This window comes from Lissotriton vulgaris, chromosome 5 (assembly GCF_964263255.1).
Source record: "Lissotriton vulgaris chromosome 5, aLisVul1.2, whole genome shotgun sequence".
In the NCBI taxonomy this organism is placed as follows: Eukaryota; Metazoa; Chordata; class Amphibia; order Caudata; family Salamandridae; genus Lissotriton; species Lissotriton vulgaris.
This window is the reverse complement of record NC_141693.1, coordinates 1,203,314,385-1,203,339,774: the sequence shown is the minus strand read 5'-3', so window position 1 is coordinate 1,203,339,774 and position 25,390 is coordinate 1,203,314,385. Positions and strand designations below refer to the sequence as shown.

Below are 25,390 nucleotides of genomic sequence, written 5' to 3'. Positions count from 1 at the left end.
AAATGTGGCAGTTCAGTTAAGCAGGGCCTGAGTTTTGTAGGTGTGGTTGAGGAGTTTGAAGTGTGCATGCTTGCTTATCAGGAGCCAGTGGATTTACTTAAGGTGTGGTGATGGGGGCTCAGCATGTGTGGTTGAGGACTAGTCCAGCTGCTGCGTTTTAAATAGTCTGCAGTCTTCTTGTGAACTGATTGGTTATCCTTGTGTAGAGGGTGTTCCGATAGTCTAGTCTTCTGAAGATGAGGGCTTGGGTGAACATTTTCCTGTGTTGTCTGGTAGCCACTTGAAGAATTCCTTTACCATCCTCAGGTTGTTAAGCAGGATGTGTGGACTTGGATGTTTATGTCCAGTGTGTTGCCTATGGTCATTCTGGGGTTTCACGCTTGCCCGCAAGGCATAGGTCAAGGTCTGTGAGCCTGATGGAGTCCCATGGCGAGGAGTCTTTTCTGATGATTACCACTTCGCTCTTGTCTGAGTTCAGTTTGGGTAACTGGATTTATCCAGGTGGCCACTTTGGTGATGTATGTGGTAAACTTGCTCTTGGTCTTTGGGTGTTTTGTCTGATAGAAATAGTATCAGTTGTGTGCCGTCAGTGTCAGGAAGTTTATGTTGTAGGCTTGTTTGACACCCACCAAGGGAAATATGCAGATGTTGAAGAGCATCGGTCAGAGCAGGAGCCCTGCGGGACTCTGAATATTAGATCTGGTGTTTCAGGCGAGTAGGGAGCATGTTGACAGTTTGGGATCTTCTGGTGAGGAAGTAGCACATCCATTTGAGGGAATGCCCCTGGATGCATGCTTGATTGAGTTTTCTGATTGGGATGGAATGGGAGACAGTGTTAAAGGCTGCTTATATGTCTAGAAGGATGAAGGCTGGGGTTTCTCTCCAGTCGAGGATGATCAAGATATCATCTTTTGCGGCTATCAGAGCAGTTTTTGTGGTGATGGTGGGTCCAAATCCTGATTGGATGGTGTTGAGAAGCTAGTGTTTGGCGAGGTGGTTGGAGAGGTGCTTGGTAATGGAGTTTTTAAGAGTTTGACTGGGTAGAAGGGAATATTGGTCCATTTTGGTGAGTTTGGTTGGGCCGACAGAAGGTTACTTTGGGAGGGTATTTAGGGCTGTATGCTTCAATGGTTCCAGAAACGTGGCTGTACTGAAGGAGGTGTTGAGGATGGTAATGAGGGCCTCAGTGAGAGGGATCCCTCCTTGGTTAATGGTATGGTGGGACAGGTGAATGGTGTTTTTGATTGTTGTGATTCCCTCTGTATGAACGGGGCCCTGCACAGCAATTGTATTGTCTTCGTCCATCACTAGGAGACTTATCTAGAGGGTCAGTGTCATGGTGGAAATGGTTTTAGGGATTATTAATAAGTCATTAAAAGATTTTCAATATGTGCCGCATCAATTTGTATATGTCTTCAGTTCTGTCAGACTCAAGCAGCCACCATGCAGCATCACAGTCCATTGTGGTTTTGCCCGCCAAATCACCTAAAACTGGAACTAATCATATGCAAATCAACCTTAATGTCAATAGAGGCAGTGCAGTCTGAACTACCAGCCAGGGTCCCTCTGAACTGGGCCATAAGCAACAGCAGATCAGCTTCAGCTAGTTTAAACCTTGTGAGTATGCTGTAGCTAGGTTTCAGAAGCACAGTGAGCCTGGGAGCTATTTTTGGGCATGCTTGTCACAGTTAGGTTCTAGCAAGGAGGAGTGCAAAAAAGGGACGGTGGGATTTTTCAATTAATTCCAACCATCTGTAACTAAATTCCAGTCCTACATTTTTTGCCCTCTAAAGTACTTCAGACAAAAACCAGCCATGTGCAAATTATCCTGACGTGCCAGTCCTGGTGCTCTCCGAATTGGAACACAACCAATGAATCTGGGTGCAGCCTGAGTAATTACTGGTGTATGAGATTATTTCAAGCATTCCACCTATCATTTTTCTAGTATTCCTTTTTCATTAAAAATGTCAGTAAAATCTTGATACCGTGGAAATATTTGTACAGGTGTTGTTGCCAGTTTACTTCATAGGTGACTGTGATTGTGACAGGTTTGCTACTCATGGTTTTTTGAGGGAGGCAGGGTCTTTGCAAACACTTGAAACAAAGCTGGAACATTTTTAATATGAAAAACTAAAGGTTCAATGTGTCTCTTGAGCTAGATCATGTTGTGGATTGTGGACCTGATTCACAAAGGTATCCTACATTTTTGACCAAGTTTACCCTTTTGAGCAAGTCTTCATGGTATTCACAAGCTACTCTTTTTTTTCTCCTCATTCGCCTCAGACCCCGGACAAAATATGCTGTCCATACCGTTACTCAATATTAAAGAGGCATAGGCTACTGGATGGGGACCAGGAGTAAGCGCCCCGCCTACCAGTACAGAACAATCTTAAGAAGACAATGGCCCCAAGATGGAGAGGGGTGGTCAGACTCCCCTCTGGTTCTAACAGAAACAGTGACTGTCAATGTTGCCCTAGATGGACACAACTTGGGGGGGGGGGGACGACAGTCAGCGGTGTTCCAAAAGAGGCATAATCATAGGATCCAGATTTCTTTATAATTGAAGATTTAACACATTCATGACCCTAATTAATGAATTTCCAAAACTAAGCATTAGACCATGTTAATAAGACATCCCATAGTGCTTTCTGATGTGAATAAGGAAGACAACCACTCAGAATGTAAAGGAGGAGCAACTTCTACCCATGGGTTCACAAGCTACTCTTGTGTAGCAACTTACACTTGTGTAGTAACTTGCATGTTTGTAGTAATTCTTTTACTACACATGGCCTAGCACTAGTACAGCAAACACCATTCCATAGAATATAATTGAGGTAGGTGTAATGAAAGTGCTATTTATGTAGCTAAATAGCCTGATAAAGACAGTCACCAATCACCATCACAGTCTTATTTAGCATATTTTAGTATAATATAGTGATGTGTAGGCCTACCTAGTAAGAATAAGCTGCGTAGTAGGGCTTTATTATGTCCCTTTCAGATTCTGACTTTATCTTGCTTAATGGCAGCGCTTGCTATTGGCTTTGGCAAGATCTTATGTCATCTTGCATAGTAATTTTGCTCTTTTGCGTGAATAGAGGCTTATGCCTGAGTGACTCCATTTTCTGAGCTGTCGCCATTTTCTGACCTTCACTAGGTGAGAAGGGCATGTTTTCCTTTTCACTTCTTTTTCGCACTTTGCTGACCAGAAAGAACTGGATCTTGTCGGAGGTATGTACTTGCTCTGCTCTGAAGCCATAACAGACGCCTGGCCAGCTGAAGCTGTGGCCTTGGTGCGGAGTGGTACGGACTCTGATGGGAAAAGGGGCCGAGGCTCACTAGGAGCATCATCTTCTATCTCCACTTGTACTAAAGGAGGTGTCTGGGTTCTGTTCGGTGGAAGTTCATCACAGGGCAGACGTGCACCTTTGGCAGTGGGGTGTATAGTGTCGCTACTGTCTCCTGTTTCGGTCGAAGAACCGTACTCCCCTTTGGTGAAGTGGAAATGGGATGGACAGACAGTTGGTGAGGTGTTCCATTAATTTCTTTTTTTCCTACTAATCTTGCTTATTATAACTTTATTTTCAGGTTCAATACATAATATATATATATATATATATATATATATATATATATATATATATATATATATATATATATATATATATATATATATATATATATATATATATATATATATATATATATATATATATATATATATTTCTACATATGTTTTCCTGATTGTGTTTAGTAATCGTCTAATTGTTAGTTGGTTGATGGCTAGAAATTGTACAGATTGGCCTTCCGTGTATCATATATTACTAATTAATACACCCCAGAAAATACCAATTGGTCTCTTCCTTGTGGCAGGAGATTGTATGTACGTATGTGGTGTTTTCTCTGGACGAGTATTCTGTTATAGAGAGGATGGTGAAATTCCCTCCTAGGCAGCGAGTGTTTGTAATGATAGTGTAGTACAATAAAACTTACTACAAAGCACATTTTTTGAATTAGACCATTTTTCATTCTGTTTTACATTCTGTTTCACAAAATTGGTATCCATAAATCTGCTTAAAGTTCCAGCATTCAGGAAGGCTAAGATCTGTAAAGGTTCTTCAGCCAAAGCAAGACGCTGCCTCTGGTAATTATCTTGGAAAGTGGGCCATATAAAAAATTATATCCTGAAAACCTTAACAAAGTGTCAATAAACCCATTTATGTTTTTTTGTTTTGGATGTTTCCTTTCAAAAAAGCCCAAAATGTAACTAAAAAGGAATGGAAATAGTCAATGATGAGATATTTTCCAAATCAAGAGGGGTGGTCCACACAAAGGCATTTTGGTCAATAAGATCGTACAAAAGAGACTTTAGCAAATTGTGTTGACAGCTTATGTGGTATTCCAAGGAAATGCAGTTGGCACTGGGCTGAAAACAGAAAAATGTGGGTGACCTGTGAATTTAACATTAGGAGCCATTACAGCATTAGCAGAAATAGCTGATGCATAATAATGATCGATAACTGCTCAAGTGTCTGACTATATTAACAGAGGGTACTATGCTGAATGAGTTTGGCGATGTCGATAAAGGAACAGCAACATGCTCACTCTGCAACTGATTTAGGGGATGTAACAGAATTGCTCTTTCTACTTGAGCATTTTTCATCTCTTTCCACATTAGCAGAGTCCATGTTGGCCTGTAAAACTGTAATGACCACCAGTATTAAGAAGGAATTCCAGGAGCAGACCTCCAACTTCCTCGAACCCAAAACATCAAGAGTTCTAGTGAAAATGGAATGCTCTACTGGAATGGTCTTGGGGCTACAGAGTACAAAGCAAGGCTAGGGAAATGGAATGCTCTACTGGAATGGTCTTGGGGCTACAGAGTACAAAGCAAGGCTAGGGAAATGGAATATCCACAAACAGCTAAACACATCACTCCTGTGAAATGGGTAAACTGATTATAATTACTCTACATACAATTGTATGGAAATTGCATTACAACAATATTGATAACTCACTTACTTCTAATAGAACCTAGGGATTGCTGGTCAAAGAGTTGGCATAGGCATTAATTTAGTGGGACAGCCCAAATCCTGCAGAGGGAAGGGTCTAAAGGCAAGAGATCTAGTGCAAGACAAGCCCAATATAGTGTAATAAAAATAGGACCTAAGAAAACAACAACATTGTAGCAAGGGAGAAGGCTGGGTGCGAACAAATGTAAGAATGAGTAATCCAACAAGACACGTTTGCCAGGCAAAGAGTACATGCATTTTACCGTGTTTCATAGCTTCTCTTCCTAGAATGACTCTGTTGGACCTGACCTTCTTTGCATGGTTTCCCCTTACTGTTTGCCCTATGATCTCCTTTTTTGCTGACTTCATTTTTGCTGGCTTTAGGATTCTGGACACTTTACCACTGCTGACCTGTGCTAAAGTGCAGGTGTTCTTTTCGGAAAACAAGGTAACATAAGCCTATCCACAATTGGCATAGTTAATTTACTTATAAGTCCCTAGCAAAGTGCACTCAATGTGCTTGGGGCTTGTACATTAAATGCTACTAGTAGGCCTGCAACACTGATGGTGCTTCCCACTTCAGTAGCTCTTTAACCTCTTGGGTGCTTGTGACGAGACCAGCTCGTCATGAGTCACGGAGGAGCTGTGCTCATGACAAGCTGGTCTCGTCATGACGGCTGCGTTATGCCCACACTCGATTCATTCCCTGCCTGTGTGGGCGAATTAATCAGTGGGCGGGGTCGTGACGACACCAGCTCATCATGAGCACAGCTCCACCATGACTCATGACGAGCTGGTCTCGTCATGAGCACCGCTGCACCGTGCTCACCCCGCCCCTCCCACACCGTGGGGAAATTACCCCCGCAGGGAAGGGATTAAAACATGTCTCAGGCCTGTCTTTGCAGAACCTGTGTTTGCAGTTCAAACCACCATTTCAGCCTGGCAAATTAACTGCCAGGCCCAAATCTTCCTTTTTAATATAAATATATGTCAGCCCTAAGGCAGGCCCTAAACAGGCCAAAGAGCAGTGTGCAGATTATTTCAATACTTACCTTTACATTTTACATGTCCAGTTAGTGAAAAACTCTTAAATTTGTTTTCCACTACTGAAAGGTCTATCTTTCCCATAGGTTAACATTGGGATTACCTTATTATATACTTTTAGTGTAATTTCCAAGTGGGACAAGATGAATATTTTGAGTTTGGTGTTTCTGGTCTCACGATTTAAAATCACAACATATGGTGAAGTTGGATTTTAATTTATAAGTCTGAAAATTGCACTTTTAGAAAGCTGGCATTTTCTTTTTAACCATTCAGTTGTTTTGCATGTTTCTGAATACACATATGGGGTGGGTGACAGCTGGGCTTTGTACATTTACTCTAGACTTTACAAACACTGGGATCTTAGGTGTGCCACTCACATTCGGACAGCCCATCACCAAGCTGATGGGTCTTCCTGTCCTAGATAGGAGGGAGGAGTTGACATTTCCACCTGAAAAGGGATGTGCCTGTCCCCACACAAAGTGCTGCATACCTCACTATAGTGAATCTCCAGCCAGGGCAAAAAGGCCAGGGACCTTGTGTGCTTCAAAGGCCTCTCTTTGACAGCTCCCCTCACTTCGAAGGCACAGCTAGGTATGAGTACTGGACCTCTGACACCACCAGCTCAGTACACTTTGGACCCGAGTACAGGAAGAAGGAATACTGTGCTGCTGAAAGGACTGACACTCTGCTGGACTATGCTGGATTTGCTGGACTCCTGCTCTGCTGTATCTGCCCTGCTCATTCTACAGAGATTGATGACAACTCAGGACTGAAATTCACGACTCAGTACCGATGCATTGACCTCAATCCTTTGGGTCGATGACAACACATCGCCACCTCCGCTCCTTGCAGCTGCTCTTCAATGCTGATGTTTTTGCTCTGTTTCAGTGGGTCTGCATGGCTTCTGCATGCAACACGTGCTCCGGGGTGGTTAGCTTGATGTTTAGATTTGACTCGGTCCAGCGCAACCAGATAGCCCCAGTTGGGTGTTTTATTAAACTAAGCACTATATGAAAAGATATTCTTTAAAATGTCATACCTTTGGTTCTACTCATTGGATTTTTATTGTTTTGGTCTTGTTTTGTTTAATAAAGTAAGGTCTGGTGATTCAACGTGGTGTGGAATATTTTTGAGTGATGGGTTTCACAGTTTTACTGTATTAATTGTTGCACAAATACTTTACACATTGCCTCTTAAGTTAAGCTTGCCTGCCCTGTGCCAACTACCAGAGGGTGAGCACAGGTTAATTCAAGTTGTGCCATACCTCTGCCAACTAGAGACCCCCATTTCTCAGGAAGTGCTGTACACCTGTAGTAAGGGGTACCATCTTATCTTTGTAATAGTGGGTGAACATCTGTGACTATATAGGTGCCCTCCACCATCTTGGAATGGGAGGCCAAGTGACCATGAATCCCCAATCTCCAGCTAAGTTTTCTCTTCCCCAGTCTTTAAGTCTCCTGTTGTGTTACTCTTACTGGAATCTGACAATTTTTCTCCACAGGCTCTTGTGATGTGAGCAGACCCTATTTGCTTGAAAGTCCTGACAAAGTTAAAGAGTAAACAAATTAATGAAGGCAGACATATATAGAGATACTTAGTAAAATAATTAAAAACTGCCTTGGGTTTTCAGTTCTGGGCTCTCACAAAGCCTTTTAAACACAAAAAATAAAGAACATATCATAGCAATTAGAAATATGATCCAACCTTTCCTTTTACTAGAAGGTTCTATGGTTCTGTGCTATCTCACTTTCTTTCAACAACTTTCTTTTAGTATAACTCATATATGTTCCATTCATGTAAAAAATAAATACATGAGCACATATAAGTTATGTTGGAAGGAACTTACTAAAATGTATCTACTTAATTACAACGGGCCCGATTCACAAAAGTAGTCTGGGACAAAATCCTAACTTTAGGACTTTCGGTATTCACAGAAGCTATTTAGGAGTACTAAAGTTAGGATTTTGTCTCGGTTAATCTTAAATTTTGGTCTTAAGTGAAACTAAGTAAGTTTGACTGAGACAAAATCCTAACTTTAGTACTCCTAAATGCCTTCTGTGAATACCAAACTTCGTAAAGTTAGGATTTTGTCTCAGATTACTTTTGTGAATCGGACCCAACAAGTGTATGACTCGCACACCTTCAAAGAACAACTAATAGGTATCTGGAATATCTCTGTAGACATTGTATACATAGCAAACACCAACTATTTAAATTCTATCATGAGCAAAATTATAGCATGCAAAATAGAACAAAACTGTGTTAAATAATAAATGACAGATGGCTAATTTATGAAGATGACCAGTAAAACATTTATTGTGAGCAAATTTGTGGAGAATTAAGAGTGTGCAGAAAAGTGAACAACATATACTGTCAATACTCTTCCCTTCCAATCAATCCTAGGTCCAACCACATCTGCTTCATCTTATACATAACATGTTTCCCACTTCTAATCTCACTTACCTGTCTGGTTCATCAATTACTTCCACTTACCTCTTTGTTTCATCGTATTGCCTGCACATTGCTTTACATCATAATCAACTATACAAAAATACCATGACTATGGTATACGATCAGTAAGAATTTGACGTTACCTTCTGGTTTGGTGGTTGTGTTTGTTGTCATTTTGTTTGTCGGTAGTGTTGTTGCTTTAAGAGGTGTTATTAATGTTGTTATTGTTGGTGTTGTTACTTCTGTTGTTTCTATTTCCATTAATAATGTTGTTAGTGATTCTGTTGTAGGTGACTCCAGATCTTCTGATTCTGTTGATTCTACAATTACATTGCAGCTTTAGTACAATTATGACATCTAATTTATGACTCAAAAAACAACCGTTTCATATCATAGTAAGCAAGAACCAAAGGTAAAACGTTCTTTTTAGACTTAAAAGTGTTGAGATAGCTTTGAAAAATGTATTTAGCCAGCATTTGTTCCACAAAGTGTAAAGAAAAAGTAAAAGTTCTGTTTAGCTAGGAACCAGGTTGAATTTTTGTTCTGTTTGACTCTGTAGTGAATTATTTTTTAACTTGTCACCTACATATTAGTGCACCCAATGATAATCAGATCGGGAGCAAGACTGTGCTGTGAACAACAATCTAATATCCTACTGTGTTTCCACATTTGCCCTTTCTTTACTATTTTTATTTGCTTGTGTGTGTTCACTGTTGCTACAAAGGATTGCATGCTGTTGGTCACATAGACTCTCAGACACAAAAATAATGTTGCCATTTATCTTTACTTTGCAATTGTGACTACAATGAGACTGTTTTACATTATTTATTACTAGCAGCCCATCCCGACTTTTCCGGGAGCAATCATGGCTCAGGGCCCCCGCCCGCCCTGACGTTGTGCAGTATTATGCCTCTATGTTTACTCTGTACGCTTTTGTAACCTGCCCACGTTACTGCCCACGTCACTTTTTCCTACGTTAATGCCCCGTTTGGTACCTTCTCCTGATTGTCATTTTAGCTTGAAGCTGACCGTTTCACTTTGTACGCTTTTGTAACCTGCACACGTTTCTTTTTCCTCCTGTAATGCCCTGTTTGGTACCTGCACATGTCACTGCCCACGTCACTTTTTCCTCCTGTAATGGCCCGTTTGGTACCTGTGGCTCGCTCACCGCTTCTCAACGCCGCCGCTCCTCCCTCATGTTTGCTTTCCTCACTGCTTACTTGGCGCCCTACCTCATCTGCCGCTCACCGCTCCTCCCCGCCGCCACTCCTCACTGCCTGCCCGCCGATCCTCACCGCCTGTCCCCCGCTCATATCCGCTGCTCCTCCGCTCGTCACTGCTCCTTCCCGCGCTGATTTCCGCCGCTCCTCGGCACTGCTCCTTCCCGTGTTGATCTCCGCCTCTCCTCCCAGCGCTGATCTCCGCCGGTCCTCGCGCTCGTGTACGCCGCTTCTGATGTCAGCACGCACGTCGCGGCCGGCTCTACTTTGAAGGGACTACTTTTTTTTTTACTTATATTTTTTAAATAACGTATTTGTTTTTAATTTATATAGCCTATGTCCATCTGCACACCCTGAGGATTACATCGATGTATCGGGTGTGTGGATTGGCGCTGTGGTTCCTGAGTTTACCCGCCTCAAAGCCTCACAGTTCTTCCTTTATAATAGTAGTATAGATTAAAGGCTATTGGCTCTCCTATTTCCAGGCACATTCCTTTACAAAGCCTATAGTGAAAAAAAAGCCTGCTTTCCAGGTAGGGAAAGTTCCTTTTATCTGCTCTGGAACATGTACACATGTATTTTGTATTCCTAAGAGAAATGTGTACCTTGGGAACATCAAATTGGTACATCTAAAATGTATGTGGCTAACCAAACATAGTGACTGCAACATTAAACAGAAACATCTGTGATCCAAGATGGCAGGACAGGGATGGGTGCCATATCGACTCTTCGCTTTGTTCTGAACCAAAACGTGCAGCCTGCAAGGGCTGTGTGTGTGTGTAAAGGTACAGGGTCTCTAATGGGGCACATTAAGTGCTGCAGCCTTTAGAGGCCTTCCCCGCTCACAGTGCCCTTGGTAACCATGGTACCTCCTACAAGGGTCTTACATGTGGCCAGAGAGTTGTCAATTGGGTTTTGCAACAGTACACTTTAGGGAAAGAACATAGGCCCTGGGAACCTGGTTGGCAGGAACCCAGGGCACACTCAGTCAAAATACAACAACATTTAACTGAGTTCAACCAGGCAAAAAGGGGCACTGTCCTACACAGCCTGCCCAACAATTAATGAAGCGACTGGACTAGGAGTTTATTTGATTGGGAAACTCCCTTGTGTTTGTGCTGAAGTACCACGCTCGAAAAACTCTAAATCATGCCTGCATGTCCAACCTTTGTATCTAGAGGTATTATCTGGCCAGCTTTACCATTCCTTTACTGTCAGCAATGTATATATGAACGGTTGGCTGCACAATTCTAAATCCTATGCTCCTGGTTCACTAGAATGGGAAAATGCCAACAGAAGAAGGCAGGAATGGGGTATAGTAGTCTCATCAGCATAATTAGCAATTGCACATGACTTTTAATGTTGGGTGAACTAATGGACACAATAATGACTGTGGGGTTCAAGGCATTGAGTATAAAGGACCTATTTCACAACAAATTAGTTATAGGTAAATTCAACTTACATAAGTTAATGGCTTAATATAAAAGTGCAAAGGCACTTTTGAAATTCATTAAACGTGAATTTTCCCTCATAAAGGGATTTATCCATACCCAATTCTACCACACTAAGGTGTGATATTATGAATGGCTAAAACATTTCCATGGGACAGGGAATATTAATTCTAGGGCAAACATGAATTGTTAAGTTTGGGAACACACATAAACTCTTCAATATGTACGTTTTCACAAACGTTTTGAAGGCCAATTTCCATCATGATTGGAGCCAGATTGGCCTTTGTGAAGAAATTATGTTTTCAGAGTGAGAATGAGAAGGCAATGCCAACAAATCTGATGGATCAGCAGCTGACAAAATTTCTTCATGGTGAACAATTTATTCATGGTGAACAATTTATAAACCTCCACTGATGCCTACACAGACATAGCAGTATGAAATTACGGATTATTAATATTATTGAACCATTGACCACTTCAGAAATCAGTTTATTACCATTCCCTTTAATCAAAGCCTTACAGTGGTGCAGCATCTCACTTACCGGTCTACTTGATGAGCCTACATCCAAGTTAGATCTCCCCTCTGCTGTTTACACCAACATCCCACATCCACCTGCTCCTGTCCTTCCTTTCTACTCCTTTCCTTCTGCTCACTATCCCACTTTCAGCTCTGCTTTACTTCTTCTCTCTCCTTGCCCCCTCATGCTAAATTCTATTTACTACCAATAATCAGTAACTGTTGACCTTCCTCCAGCGAAAGCTCCTCTACTTGTACAATGAGATTATCTAACTACTGCTATATCACCTGCTGCTATGTAAAATGCATGATCAGATGTATTCTTTATAATGGGTGAGGATAAAGCTTTAGAGAATATTTTATGGCAGATCGGTGTAAAGCTCACTATGGAGAGCAACGTGGAAAATTCACAATGTTTAGAACATGTATAGCATTAAGGATTGGAGTTATTGAGACATAACTGTAAATAATGCATGATGAGCCAAACTGTTTGCTCTGGTAGTGAAAGAACCCCGAAGGACCAAACAAGTTTAACCCTGTTACTAACTGCTGAACGCTATGTCATGCAGAGCCAGTCTTAGTGACAATGACATTTGGACTCTAGTATTCCGATACAGGCTATTAAGGAGGCTTCTAAATTTGAAGATGATTTGACAGAGTTCATTTATGTTGTGATTTAGAGCAATAGTCAGCTACTGATTATAAGCAATTTCAGCTTACACAAAAAATACTCACTCCTAGACCATATGTCAAACTCATGGCTTCAATCAGTGGGTAAAATTGCCAACACATGTGAAGGGCCACAAGGCATACCATTAACAGAGCACACTTGTATAACCTATCATTCTGAACAGCCAAGAATTGGCGACAATTTGGATCATAATTGGTCCAAAACATTAGGAGCAACAGAAGAAATTGACAACGGAAAAAAAAGTATCCGTAACTGAAAAAGAAATGTGTACAACAATAAATTCAGTCATTATTTAATCAAAAGGAAAAACTGCAGCCATTAAAACATGCAATGTGAGAGACTGAACTGCTCATTAGCTGAAATATTATGATGGTACATGAAGGGCACTCAAAGCTAAGCTGTGCTCAGACACTTTAATGAGCAGAGCTCCTGAATTTTAGATGCCTTTCCCCTCATCCACTTGCATAGGAAGTGACATCAGTTCTTGTCTCCTCTCTAAATCAAGCAACTCGTTAGTGCATCCCATCACCCGGGTATCCCGGGAGAGGGCAGATACAGACAAGGTTATCACCTGTGAGAGCCAGGAAAGCCTTGGGGCACAACCTGTTTCACTGAATTCATTGTTCTGTTATGTCATATTAATGGTGTTTTTTATAGTGTGCTAATCACTGGTGAGGGTATTAACAGAGGAAACTCAAAAAAATTTTAACAGCCAAGAATTGGTGACAATTTGGATTATAAGAGGTCCAAAACATTCAGTGCGGATTACTATGCGGCTCGTAGAGGCTCCTACCTATGGTCGGAGCCTTTACAGCTGCATCGTAATAGGCCGCTCAGTTTCCTTTCCTACCACCTTATTAAGATGGAGGCGGTCAGAAAGGAAACCGACCGGTCATTCCAGCTGGCTCTCGACTGGCTCCGAGAGCCCATCCAGCAGTAGGAAGCCGGGTAGTTATCTAAAGGGCGGGCCTTTCCTCCATTGAGATCACAATGCCGGTTTCCCACATAGTTTTCCAACAGGCGCCCTTGGTTTCACAGCCTCTGGTTGGAGGCCAAGGCAGCATCTATGGTGCCTTCTCATTTTTAATAACAAAGTGCTGTTCCTATGTTCTTGTTTTTTATATATTGCCACTACCACATACTATTCACACTATTGTATACAGTGCATTCAAACTATAAGCCTTATTTTTAGTAGAAAGATCTCTTCCTTTACTGAAAAACATATTTTATATACGACATTAAGAATATAATAAAAGCCTGAATAGTTTATAAAATCTTTTTGCAGAAGAGACAACAGATATTGTTATGATAGATCATCTCCCGTGTGTATAGTGAGCCTGTGCCTACACATAAATTATAATTTAGCATATTCCTTTATAGTCAAATAACCACATGTGAGAAGTTGGCCTGGTATATGATGTCTACTAATTAAAGAGGGCACCTTGCACCAGTCGAAGCAACCCTTATGATGATGTAAGAGGTCAAAGATAACCTTAGAAAGCTATCCAACTGGTAGCTGTGTAGAGCAGCCTTCAGGCTTAGTCTTGAAGGACTGTTAAGCAGCTTTTTTGACCAGAATGCAACCTTATTGTATTGGCTGACTGAAAGGAGAACTACACAGTACTTAAGAAAATATGTATTTATTATTATAAATCCCTCTAAATACCTCACAGTATCTGCTACATGCAGATAAACATATAGCACACAATACTGTGGCACAGAAACAATCATAAGTAGTACTAATACACGGGGGCTCCAGGGGGAGACCAAAGCATATATTAATATAGTGGTATAAGAACCACAACTCGAGTCAAGAGGTTCTATGGAAGATGGAAGGAACCTGAAAGCAGAGAGGACAGAGTCTAGGTCACTTAGGAGTGACCAAGGGCTAGGTAGATGAATTCCCACCAATGTCAGGTGCTTCAGGTTGAAGATGGAGACCTTGACTCTACAGCTGCAGGGACCAGGAGATGTCGGAAATGACCAGGGGCGGGATATGAGCTGTCCCATGAAGGATGCTGAGCGTTGAGGGGTCGATGTCCAGTGGGTGCACAAACAAGCCTTGTCAGCGACAACCCACAAAGAAGGTCAAAGAAGGTTATGGTCTGCCCCAGCAAGGACCAGGGGACTCACCACAGCAAAAAAAGTCAGGAAAGGCCTGGATCAACCAGGGGAGCCCATGAAAAGCAGTGTTGTCCCTCAAATGGACCCACAGGCAGAAGGCACAGGAGTCGCGAGGGGACCTCTAGCAGTTTCACAAAGTAACAGTGCAAGGAGGCCAAAGTCCTCTGTAAGAAATCTGTGCAGAGGTTACGACTATCGATAGCCCAAAGCATTTAGTTGGGAGACGCCCACAAGCCTATGCACTTGCAAAAGTATGCAGTGTACAGGGGTTAAGGCTATGAGTTCTCCATGAGGGATATAGGCCTAAAACTTGGTGAGAGGGCAGCTCGACCTCAAGGAACCTAGGAACCCATGTCCTGTGATGCTAGAACCTTCAGAGTTTGCAGGCGCTCAGGATCAGCAGACCAGTCAGTTCCATTATGGTGTCTGCAAATGCAGGGGAGTGCCTTCTTTACCCCAAGGGAGATACTTTAGTTGTCCTTGATGCTCAATAGGTCATACATGGAGCCTGTATGGTGCACAGGCACAGACAATGCTTTGGACGGAGACAAAGTCGGTCCTGTCAAAGTCCAGCAAAGTCCAGTGTCCAGACGGCAGAAAGTCATTGGTTTCATGTTCAGAATCTTGTCCTTGTCAAATCTAGGGTCCTACAGTCAGGTAAGCCCTTTTTTACCCATGGGAGAGGGTTGGACAGCTTCAGGGGACCCTCCAAGGGGAGGGTAAGGACAGAGGAGAGGTTACTCCCATGTCCTTTGTCCAGTTTTATACCAGAGCAGGAGCCAACGGCTCCCAGGACTGGTTTGAACTGGACTATGTGCAGGGACACCAAATGTGCCCTTGGCACAGACTTTCAGGCACTTTGGAAGTGCACCAATCCAGCTCTAATACACTAAATCCTGTCTAGGAGGTGGTCACACCTCCCTGTGACAGGATGCCTATAGTGCTGCCTTCCTCTGCTCGAGCTTGTCTCAGCAGCAGATGGGTAGAAATGTGTATCTGGTCGGCAGCAACCGTTTGTGCTGTCTGGGTTGAGAAGGCTGGTACAGGGAAAACTAGAGACCCATGAAGCTCGCTTCTGAAGGGTGGAATCATACCTCTTACACTGGGTACCAGTGTGGAGATATGATTCCAATGTGTTTGATACCAAACACGGCATGGTTTGATGCAGCTGTTTTTTTGAGATAGCATTTTACGTAAGCATATAATGCACCTCTACCTGTATGTCTTGCTGCCTCACCGACAACCCGGGAGAATGGTCTCTGAAGGCTACAGGGGTGCTCTGCCCATGCAGAGGCACCCTCTTGCATAAAACCGAGCACCCTGCCTTCAGGATTGTCAATGCCTGCTGCAGGGGTGACTTATACGTTTTAAGTGTAGTGACCTATAGATGTAGTAAATGTATATCTAAAGTAAGTGGTACATGCACCATATTACACAGGCTTCAATGGCAGGCCTGTAGTTCCAATTTGCATGCCTCTCATAGGTGGCATAATACATGCTTCAGTCCATGGGAGGTCTCTGGGTTACCTATGCCCGGGGTACAGGTGTAACATATACTATGGACTGACAAAGGCACCCCAGTATCCAATCTGTTGTGTACCTAAGTACATGACATATGATTTTAGGGAGAAAGACGATAGACTGGGGTCCTGATTAGCAGATCCCAGTGAGTGTAGTCAAAAACAGTGTAACATCAAGCAAAAAGTAGGGGTACCCATAAGAAGGAGATCTTACTAGCCTGCACAGCCCCCAAACATAAGGAGGTGAGACTAACCTTGCTGAGTTGAGTCTTAGTTTTGTAAGTGGAAATATCTGGAGAGTCCATCTGCTTTGGCATGGTTACTCCCGGATCAATGTTCCACTGTATAGTCCATCCCCTTTAGAGAATGGACCGCCTCAAAAGTTTGCGGTTTTCACCCTTCATCTGTTTTAGCCATAAGAGGGGCTTATGGTCTGTCTGAATAATAAAGTGAGTGTCAAACAAGTAGGGCCTCAGCTTCTTCAGAGCCCAAACCACAGCAATGGCTGACCAATGTTTCCTTCTGGGGGTCAACCTTCTGCTAATAAAAGCTACCGGTTGATCCTGGCGCTCTGCATTAAGTTGGGACAACACAGCCCCTACCCCCAACTCAGATGCGTCTGTTTGGACAATGAATTGTTTGGAATAGTCAGGACTTTGCAGAATGGGAGCAGTGCACATGGCCTGCTTGAGATCAAATGCCTTCTGGAAGCTAACTAAACTTGTTTGGGCATTTCTTTTTGAAGTAAGATCCTTCTAGGGAGTTACTATAGTCCAGAATCCTTTCACAAATCATCTTTGGTACCCAGTCAGGCCCAAGAAAGCTCTGACCTGACCTAGTGGGAGCAACCCAGTCCATGATGGTCTGGATTTTGCTCTGCCACGGTTGAACCTGGCCTCCACCCAAAATGTTTCCCAGGTACACAAACCTACTCTGCCCTTTCTGGCTTTTTGTGGCCTTGATAGTGAGACCTGCTTTCTGCAGAGCCTTCAAAACATTCTTCAGGTGGACCAGCTGATCCTCCCAGGTGAAACTAAAGACAGCAATATCATCAACATATCTTGCTCTATAGGATTCCAGGCATGTAATGACTTTGTTCACTAACCTTTGGAATGTGGCAGGTGCAGTCTTCAAACAAAAAGGCATTACAATAAATGTATAATGCCCACTAGAAGTTGAAAATGCTGTTTTTGGTATAGCATCTTCAGCTAGTCTGATTTGCCAATATCCAGCAGTTAAGTCAAATGTGCTCAAGAACTTGGCTAAGGCCAAAATGTCAATGAGTTCATCTGCCTTAGGAATAGGGTGAACATCAGTCCCAGTGACTGCATTTAGCCCCTTGTAGTCCACACACAACCTAATTTCTCTTTTACCACCATGGGTATGAGGTGTGGGTACCAGGACCACTGGGCTAGCCCATGGGCTATCCAAGGGTTCATTCACTCCCAATTCCAGCATCTTTTGGACCTCAGTTTTGATGCAATCTCTGACAGTGTCAGACTGCCTTCAAATCCTATTTTTAACAGGTAGACTCTCACTTGTGCCACTTCATGGGTACACCAAGTGGTCTGACTAGGAGTCAAAGAAAACATATGCCTGTATTGATTGAGAACCTTCCTGCAATCAATCTGCTGTTGCTCAGTGAGGCTGCCTGCCAATGGTACACCATCAACTGGGCCATCATCAGAGATCTGTGAGGGGAGGTCAGGGAGTGGGTCTCTCTCTTTTTCCTGTCCCTCAACAGTAGCCATGAGTAAGCCCATGTCTGTCCTGTCCATATAGGTTTTGAGCCTGTTTACATGGAACACGCTATGGGGGCTCCTAGGAGTTCTAAGGTCCACCAAGTAGGTGACCTCTCTTTTCTGCTCAAGAATAGTATGGGGTCCACTCCACTTATCTTGGAGGGCTGCTGGGGCCACTTTCTGTCCTGGCTGATAGACAGTCTGTACAGCCTTTTGGTCATGCCAGGCTTTTTGCAATTCTTGACTTGCCTCAAGGTTTTTGCTGGCCTTCTTCATTTACTCAACCATCCTGGAGTGGAGACCAAGTACATAGTCCACAATGTCTTGCTTAGGTGTTTTGAGAAGTAACTCCCATCCTCCTTTACTAAACACAGGGGACCCCTAAATGGATTCCCAAACAAAATATTAAAAAGGCTGTTACCAACCCCATTTTCTGGGACCTCTCTGTAGGCAAAGAGAAGGCAGGACAACAGGACATTCCATTTTTGCCTAAGCTTTTCTGATCATGCCCTTTAGGGTTTTGTTGAACCTTTCAACCAACCCATTGAATAGTGGCTGATAAGGTGTGGTGAGTTTGTAGTTCACACAACTTCCACATTGCAGTAATGTAACTGGACATGAAGTTAGTACCTCTGTCAGTTAAGACCTCCTTAGGGAAACCCACTCTGGAAAGAAATCACAGGAGGGCCCTGGCCACCACAGGAGCTGTGGTGGCTCTAAAGAGTATTGCTTCTGGATACCTAGTGGCATGGTCCACCACCACTAGTATGTAACTGTGCCCATATGCATTAGGAGGGTTCATGGGACCAATTATGTCAATCCCAATACTCTCAAAGGGAGCCGCACCACAGGTAGTAGTATGAGGGGGGCCTTTGTATTACCACCTGACTTACTACTGGCTTGACAGGTGGTACAGGAGCGACAAAACTCCTTGGTCCTCAGACATATGAGGCAAGTGAATGTGAGGGACAAACCTGTCCCAAGTCTTACTTTGCCCTAGGTGTCCTGCTAAGGTAATGCCACGTACCAAGGTGAGTAGGAAGCCCCTAAACTTCAGAGGTATGACCAACCTCCAGGTGGCACCAGACTTGGGATATCTACCCTCTGAGTAAAGGAGTCCCTCGTCACTATAGATCCTGTGGGGTCCACTGACACTCCCAGCTGCCTCAGCAGCAGCTTGCTGTCTGAGGGGTTCTTGAGAGGGGCAGGTTTGCTGTTCCTGACTCAGTTCTGCCCTTGAAGGATCCCCTGTCTCCAAGAACTTAACCTGATCAGGTTCAAATTCATCTCAGACAGGTCCTTCACAGGGACTGAGATCATCTCCCTCAAGAGATTTATCCTCTCTCTGAGCCTGGGGGAAAGACACAGCCTTATCACTCCTACTCCTTCCCTTGGAAAGCACCTGGTCCACATTTTTAGAATCCAGGGCCTATTCAGCAGACGTCAGTTTGGCCCTAGACCTGGTCACAGCAAACACATCTGCAGAGATGCCCAGCATTGCTGCACGAGTCCTAGGTTCCACCTCAGTCCAGGCTGAGGTCTCCAAATAATTGCCCAACAAGCATTCCACTCGAAGTTCTAAGCTAACCACAACTTTCTTAGGTCCAGTTACCCCTCCCCAGCTGAAATTAACAACTGCCAAGGAATGATCAGTCCTGACATTGTTAGCATTGGTCACTTGGTACATCTCACCAAGTATGATCTGGTCAGGGCCCACAAAATCTTTCGTCACCATAGTGACACTTGTGATGAAGCCAGATTTGATCAAGATTAAGCATCGCTCTGTTTTGTGTTTCAGACATACTGCATTTTAAAATGGCACGCAGATTTTGGTACAAGTGAAAACACATGGCATGTGACACATGAAATGAGGTTTGGTCATGCTCAATTAATTAAACATCCATGTTTAAATGTGATTAATTGGGGTTTAATCTCACTATGGAAGGAAATTTAATTTAGAAAATGTGTTTAGCGCTTTCTGAATTAACATGTGTTTTTGCAGTGCAGAAAAAACTTGTGATTTCAGTTTCCTTTGGAAGGCTCACTGTGGCCTCTTTAGCCTTGAAGAGAAGAATGGAATGTGTGTTCTCTCCTCCCAGATCCTTTTGCTTGTAGTCTACACCCTCTTTTCCCATCTCAAGAGACCTTGGTTTTATATTTAGGCAATGCATATTCAGTTCATAATACATCTTAAATATAATATGTAATAATTAATCAACCATGCACCAACACTGTTGTTGGGCTGAGCCTTACATTCACACAGTGATAGGTTGACATGAGCTTATTAGAAGTTTAAACACCATTTTTCCTTTCTACTGCCTTTTGCACACAGCACACACTTTAATAATTGTTTAGAGTTTAGCAGAGTGTTTTGCTTCACACGGGAATAAAATGTTGAGTAGCCTTGCTTGGTAAGCTTAGTCTGAACAGGGAGTGCCGAGGCCCTCTAGGTTATTTCAGCACTGGTTGCTGTTCGGACTGATCAGCGCACTTTCTAGACATAACAAATATGCAGCTGTGGCCACCTCTGATATTGGTGCGTTTAATAATGCACCGCATAGGCATGATCACACACACTTGGAGAACATTCGTATGCTGAGAGCTTGTGCAGAATTTGATGTGATCCACTTCTGCTAAATAGCAGAGGTATGGTGCCGCCTATGTAATCCCAAAGAGATCTTCTTTAGTTATAATATAACCTACGAGTAAGTAAGTGTGTAGGAGCAGAATCCCTGCAACAACACTACACATGGAGCAAACACATTTTTTTATGAAAAACTATCTAACACATTAGAGAATCTTGCTATGAGCATGTATTAACTGTTTGCGCTTTGAAAATTTGCACTAGTGCATGTTCATGCTATGTTGTACATTGCCCATTTTGCATGTTTTGCATGATTAAGAGAATGCTGCTTTAAATTAATAGCTTTCGGTAGGTAATAATTAATACAGGGTATTAGAATGGTCAGAGATGAACATAATGGGTTTTACTTCATAAATTAATACTCTTTTGTGTTTGTTTTGTTTTAGTATACATTTGGGACCACAATAATATGGCCGCCTAAGAATCCAACATGGCTGAGTGTGGTGAATGGAAGACGCATGGGCAGAAGAATGTGCCAGCTGCATGAACTGCCAAGTACCTCAGGTGCAGACACATAGGTCAAGACCACAATGATCTGCACACTCCTGTCACTGTGCCAACGTAACAGTTTTTGTGGGAAAGTGTCATCGCTGTGTGCGATGCGAAAGCGAGACGAAAATAGATTGATACATTTTGTCGCTTAAGATGTCGCAAGAGATGTTCTTATTGATACATGGTATGTATATTGTTCTAAGCATTAAGCCCCTATTGTTAGAACTGGTATGGGTTGAACTTGCAATGAGAACAGGATGATGAGATCCCTATGTCACCTGTGCCAACCATTCACAGTGCGAGTTTCTACTGAAACTGCAATATTGTTAGTTAAGTTTATTATTATGCATGATTCATTAAAACCGTTACATACATGCATTTAACAATAAAATCAATCACATTACATTAATGCAATAAGAAATTAAGAAATAGTTTCAAATAAACACTTTTATGTATGTATGTGTTAAGATAATGTAAAAAGTGCATGTGTCGCTCGCACAGACAGCACTAAGTCTATTAGAAGGCAGCTCAATAGGACATTTCTTTGTAAGCTGGTGAAAGGATCCCTTGCAGCAAGTAGGCAACCTGTAGACGCTATTTAGTGTTAGGGTAGTCGGCCTAGAATTAGGGTATAAATAATGACCCCTTTGGCGTGTCAGAGCAGATCTGACCAGACATCATTTGGGTTAGGTACGTGAACGTCGCCGGTGAAGACTGGGTAGAGATCGCGTCCGAGGAGACACAGAGGGAGGAGGGGGCCTTGTTCACATATTTTAGGCAGGTGCAGGCTGACCTTGCTTTTTGGCAGATCACAGCTTCTGTGGTCTTGTGTAATGAGGGCTCATTCAAGGAGCCAGCTTCTGTATCAGACTCACAGAGATGAACAGACCAGAGAAGAAAGAACAGCTGAGAGATCAGGACAGGTTTTTTTCTTATGTATTCATTTCAATTTATGGGAGATTTTTGCTAAATATTATTTATTGATTAGCATTGCAAAACTCACTCTTGAATTATATTTTTCCTGAAACTCTTTAAAGAGTTCTGACTGACATTGTATGCCTCATTCTCTTTTTTTTATGGACTGCCTTGTATGCAATCTGTAATACGTTCTTTATTATTTCTCACTTTCCTATTTTTTCAATTCTGTAACCTGCTTGAAAATTGATTAATGAATAAAGAATCAGAGAAACTTAACTTTTGACTAGAAAATAAAACCCTTCAAAACTACTCACAACTCTCATTATTGCCTTAAATTTTAATTGCTTTTGATTTTTTCATGTTTATGTAAAGTCTCCTGATGATGATATACGGTGGCAAAGGCCCATCTGCTTTAAACGGTAAACTAGAGGTAATGAGGATTTGCATTGTGAAATTACCGTGAACTTACCGCTGAATCACTGGCACCTTTGTCCCTGTATGCTATGGCCTCCTTACCATTTATCAATGGCTGTTGCCTGTATTTGCCCAAGTTACTGGGACTGACTAATAAGGTGGTAATATCCATGCCACCACCACAGACAAGTACAGCCTAAGCTGGAGTCCTGACTAAGCCAGAACCCATCTCAGAGCCCAAGGTTAACCCTACTAACCCCTTGTTCCATGTACCACCATTTGAAACTGTACTAGGAGGGGGTGCAATGATGGTGGCGGAGTGAGGATCACTCGTCAATCAGCCCTCATGCCAGTCGCGTACACGTTCGGCTAGGCGCACTGAGATGCACGAGGTGACGTGCAGGCTGACAGTGCGAGATGTGCCTCGTAGAAGCCCAGTAGGAGCAAGAGCGATCGCGGGAGCAGTCTTTTGTAGAATCCGTGCTGTGCCTCGTGACCAGCCTGTTTTGGAAAAGGAAAGCACGTTTGTTTGGCGAGCTCTTTTGGATTGTGGTTTCTTTGGCTTCAATCTCTATCGCCGCCTCGGGGTGTCAGGGGTCCTGCCTGAAATGCCCTTTCAGCCCTCTCAGCCATGTGGGAGCCTTGCGTAGGTGCCTTAAAAGATGCGTGGAGATGAGCAGCAGGGACGCCAAGAAGGGCAGTAAATTGAAGACTGCCAGCAGCGAGCCCAGAGACAAGGCTCCTTCCGAAAGCAGCAGCAATGCCAGAACCAGACAAGAGGTCAGTGGGGAGAAGAAGCAGCTGGGGAAACTCGGGGGGGCGGGCATGGACTGCTAAGGACATAACCAGTACTAATACTCAACCTGTACTTGCCAAAATATTTCAAGGAGCCAAAGGGCAGGCTAAATGGCAGGTCTCCAGTACCAGCAGCAAAACCTCTCCACACATCCACCCCGAGAAGGCCTCCTTGGATCTGACCCCGACCCAAGCCCCTGCACCAATTCAGCACCCTGAGATCTACCCTGCAAGTGTACCCTTGAGAGCTTTATTACAAACTGACCTCAGGGCAATTTCAGTTACACCAGGCAGTGTGCAGATTCCGAGCAACATCTCTATTCCCCTTTCTGAAATGCACCAGGCAAACCTGCTGGGCCCTACTGCTTCAAACTTAAACAGTGAAGGCTGCTCCCACGAACTTGGTTCTGACAGCCCTGGAGTACCCTCTATCACCCCTGAGTCTGGTATTATTAATTACAGTCAGGGTTTGGAAGCAGTCGCTGGTGCGCAGGCACCCAGGACCCCAGAAACTGGGTCTGAGAACTTCTATTCTGTATCGGACGGTACTGGAACATCTTCCGACAAAGGGGGTTTTGACACAAGTAAAGGCAACAGTGAAGAATCAATCAAAAACACTGGCACAGTGCAGTGTACCAAGAAGGCAAGAAGCAAGGGGGAAAGGCGAAACCAACTTAAGTGGGATTACTCAGATTCACAGATGTCTTACCCCTGGTCGAGGTAGAGGATATACAGCCATCGGATTGGGATAAGATGAAAAGATTGCCGGCCACTTCTGAACCCTCTGAGCCCTCATTGGCATCAATCTTAGCCTCAATCAAAGAGTTCCAAGAAGAGGTACGGGCAGATAATCGTGCAGCGAATGGGGCAGCCAAAAAACTGCAAGGAGGCCTCAGACGTCTAAACAAAACATGTACTGATATAAGTTATAGGGTCTCCATGATCGAGGGCGCACTGAATGTCTAGAAACTGAAGCCACTGCGGTTAAAAAGCAAAGCGAGGCCAACACCGCCTGCCTTGAGGACATCATGGTAAAAATGGAGAAAACCGCCAGCACAGGAACAATCTCCACCTGCTTGGTATTCAGGAGGGCATGGAGGGAGAAGACCCTAGGAGGTTCATCGTGAAACTTTTGTAAGATTCTTTCCCTGAGAACTCTGCTTGGGAGCCTAGACCAGGAGGTTCAGAGGTCCCACTGCTTTCCCTTCAACCTAAGGCAGCAACGTGATGGCAACAGGGGTACGTATGGCGGCCACCCAAGGGTGTTCCTGGTATATTTTGGGAATTTCCTTCTGAGACAGCTTCTCTACGATCAAGCCCGCCCAAATTCCAAGAAAGGGGCTAACGGAATCAGCTTCTTACCCCTGGTCGAGGTAGAGGATATACAGCCATCGGATTGGGATAAGATGAAAAGATTGCCGGCCACTTCTGAACCCTCTGAGCCCTCATTGGCATCAATCTTAGCCTCAATCAAAGAGTTCCAAGAAGAGGTACGGGCAGATAATCGTGCAGCGAATGGGGCAGCCAAAAAACTGCAAGGAGGCCTCAGACGTCTAAACAAAACATGTACTGATATAAGTTATAGGGTCTCCATGATCGAGGGCGCACTGAATGTCTAGAAACTGAAGCCACTGCGGTTAAAAAGCAAAGCGAGGCCAACACCGCCTGCCTTGAGGACATCATGGTAAAAATGGAGAAAACCGCCAGCACAGGAACAATCTCCACCTGCTTGGTATTCAGGAGGGCATGGAGGGAGAAGACCCTAGGAGGTTCATCGTGAAACTTTTGTAAGATTCTTTCCCTGAGAACTCTGCTTGGGAGCCTAGACCAGGAGGTTCAGAGGTCCCACTGCTTTCCCTTCAACCTAAGGCAGCAACGTGATGGCAACAGGGGTACGTATGGCGGCCACCCAAGGGTGTTCCTGGTATATTTTGGGAATTTCCTTCTGAGACAGCTTCTCTACGATCAAGCCCGCCCAAATTCCAAGAAAGGGGCTAACGGAATCAGCTTCTTTGCTAAACCAGACTTTTGCCACCAAACAGTCGAGCGAAGATGGCGCTTAAGACAGTTTTTTTTTGGTGAAAATTTCTTTATTGACAAGAAAGGTCACTTAATGCAGTACAATCTTCCGTTTAGTGTGTCTCAGCATTGTGACATACAACTCAATAATGTAAACCAGAATAATCATTTTCCATTTTCTGCTAGTAGTAATAACCCTCAACTCCCAAACACCCTCCCCCTAACCCTCCCCTCCCCAGCACTTACTCAATCCTCAAATTAGTTCTGTGGTGGTTTTGTTACAATCTCTATGTTCCATTTGGTATCTGAAGGGAATATCGGTCCCCATGTATACAACAG

At 43.4% G+C, this 25,390-nt stretch overlaps 1 protein-coding gene across 1 annotated transcript in view; it reads right to left on the bottom strand.

Annotated features, from left to right (window-relative positions):
• The window catches only part of LOC147712268 (uncharacterized), a 593,266-nt gene that overhangs the window by 149,276 nt on the left and 418,600 nt on the right, over positions 1–25,390 (bottom strand). Inside the window, exon 13 of the mRNA XM_086919610.1 lies at positions 8,648–8,824. Within this exon, the coding sequence (XP_086775736.1) occupies positions 8,648–8,824 (177 nt within the window). The remainder of the gene's footprint in view (positions 1–8,647; positions 8,825–25,390) is intronic.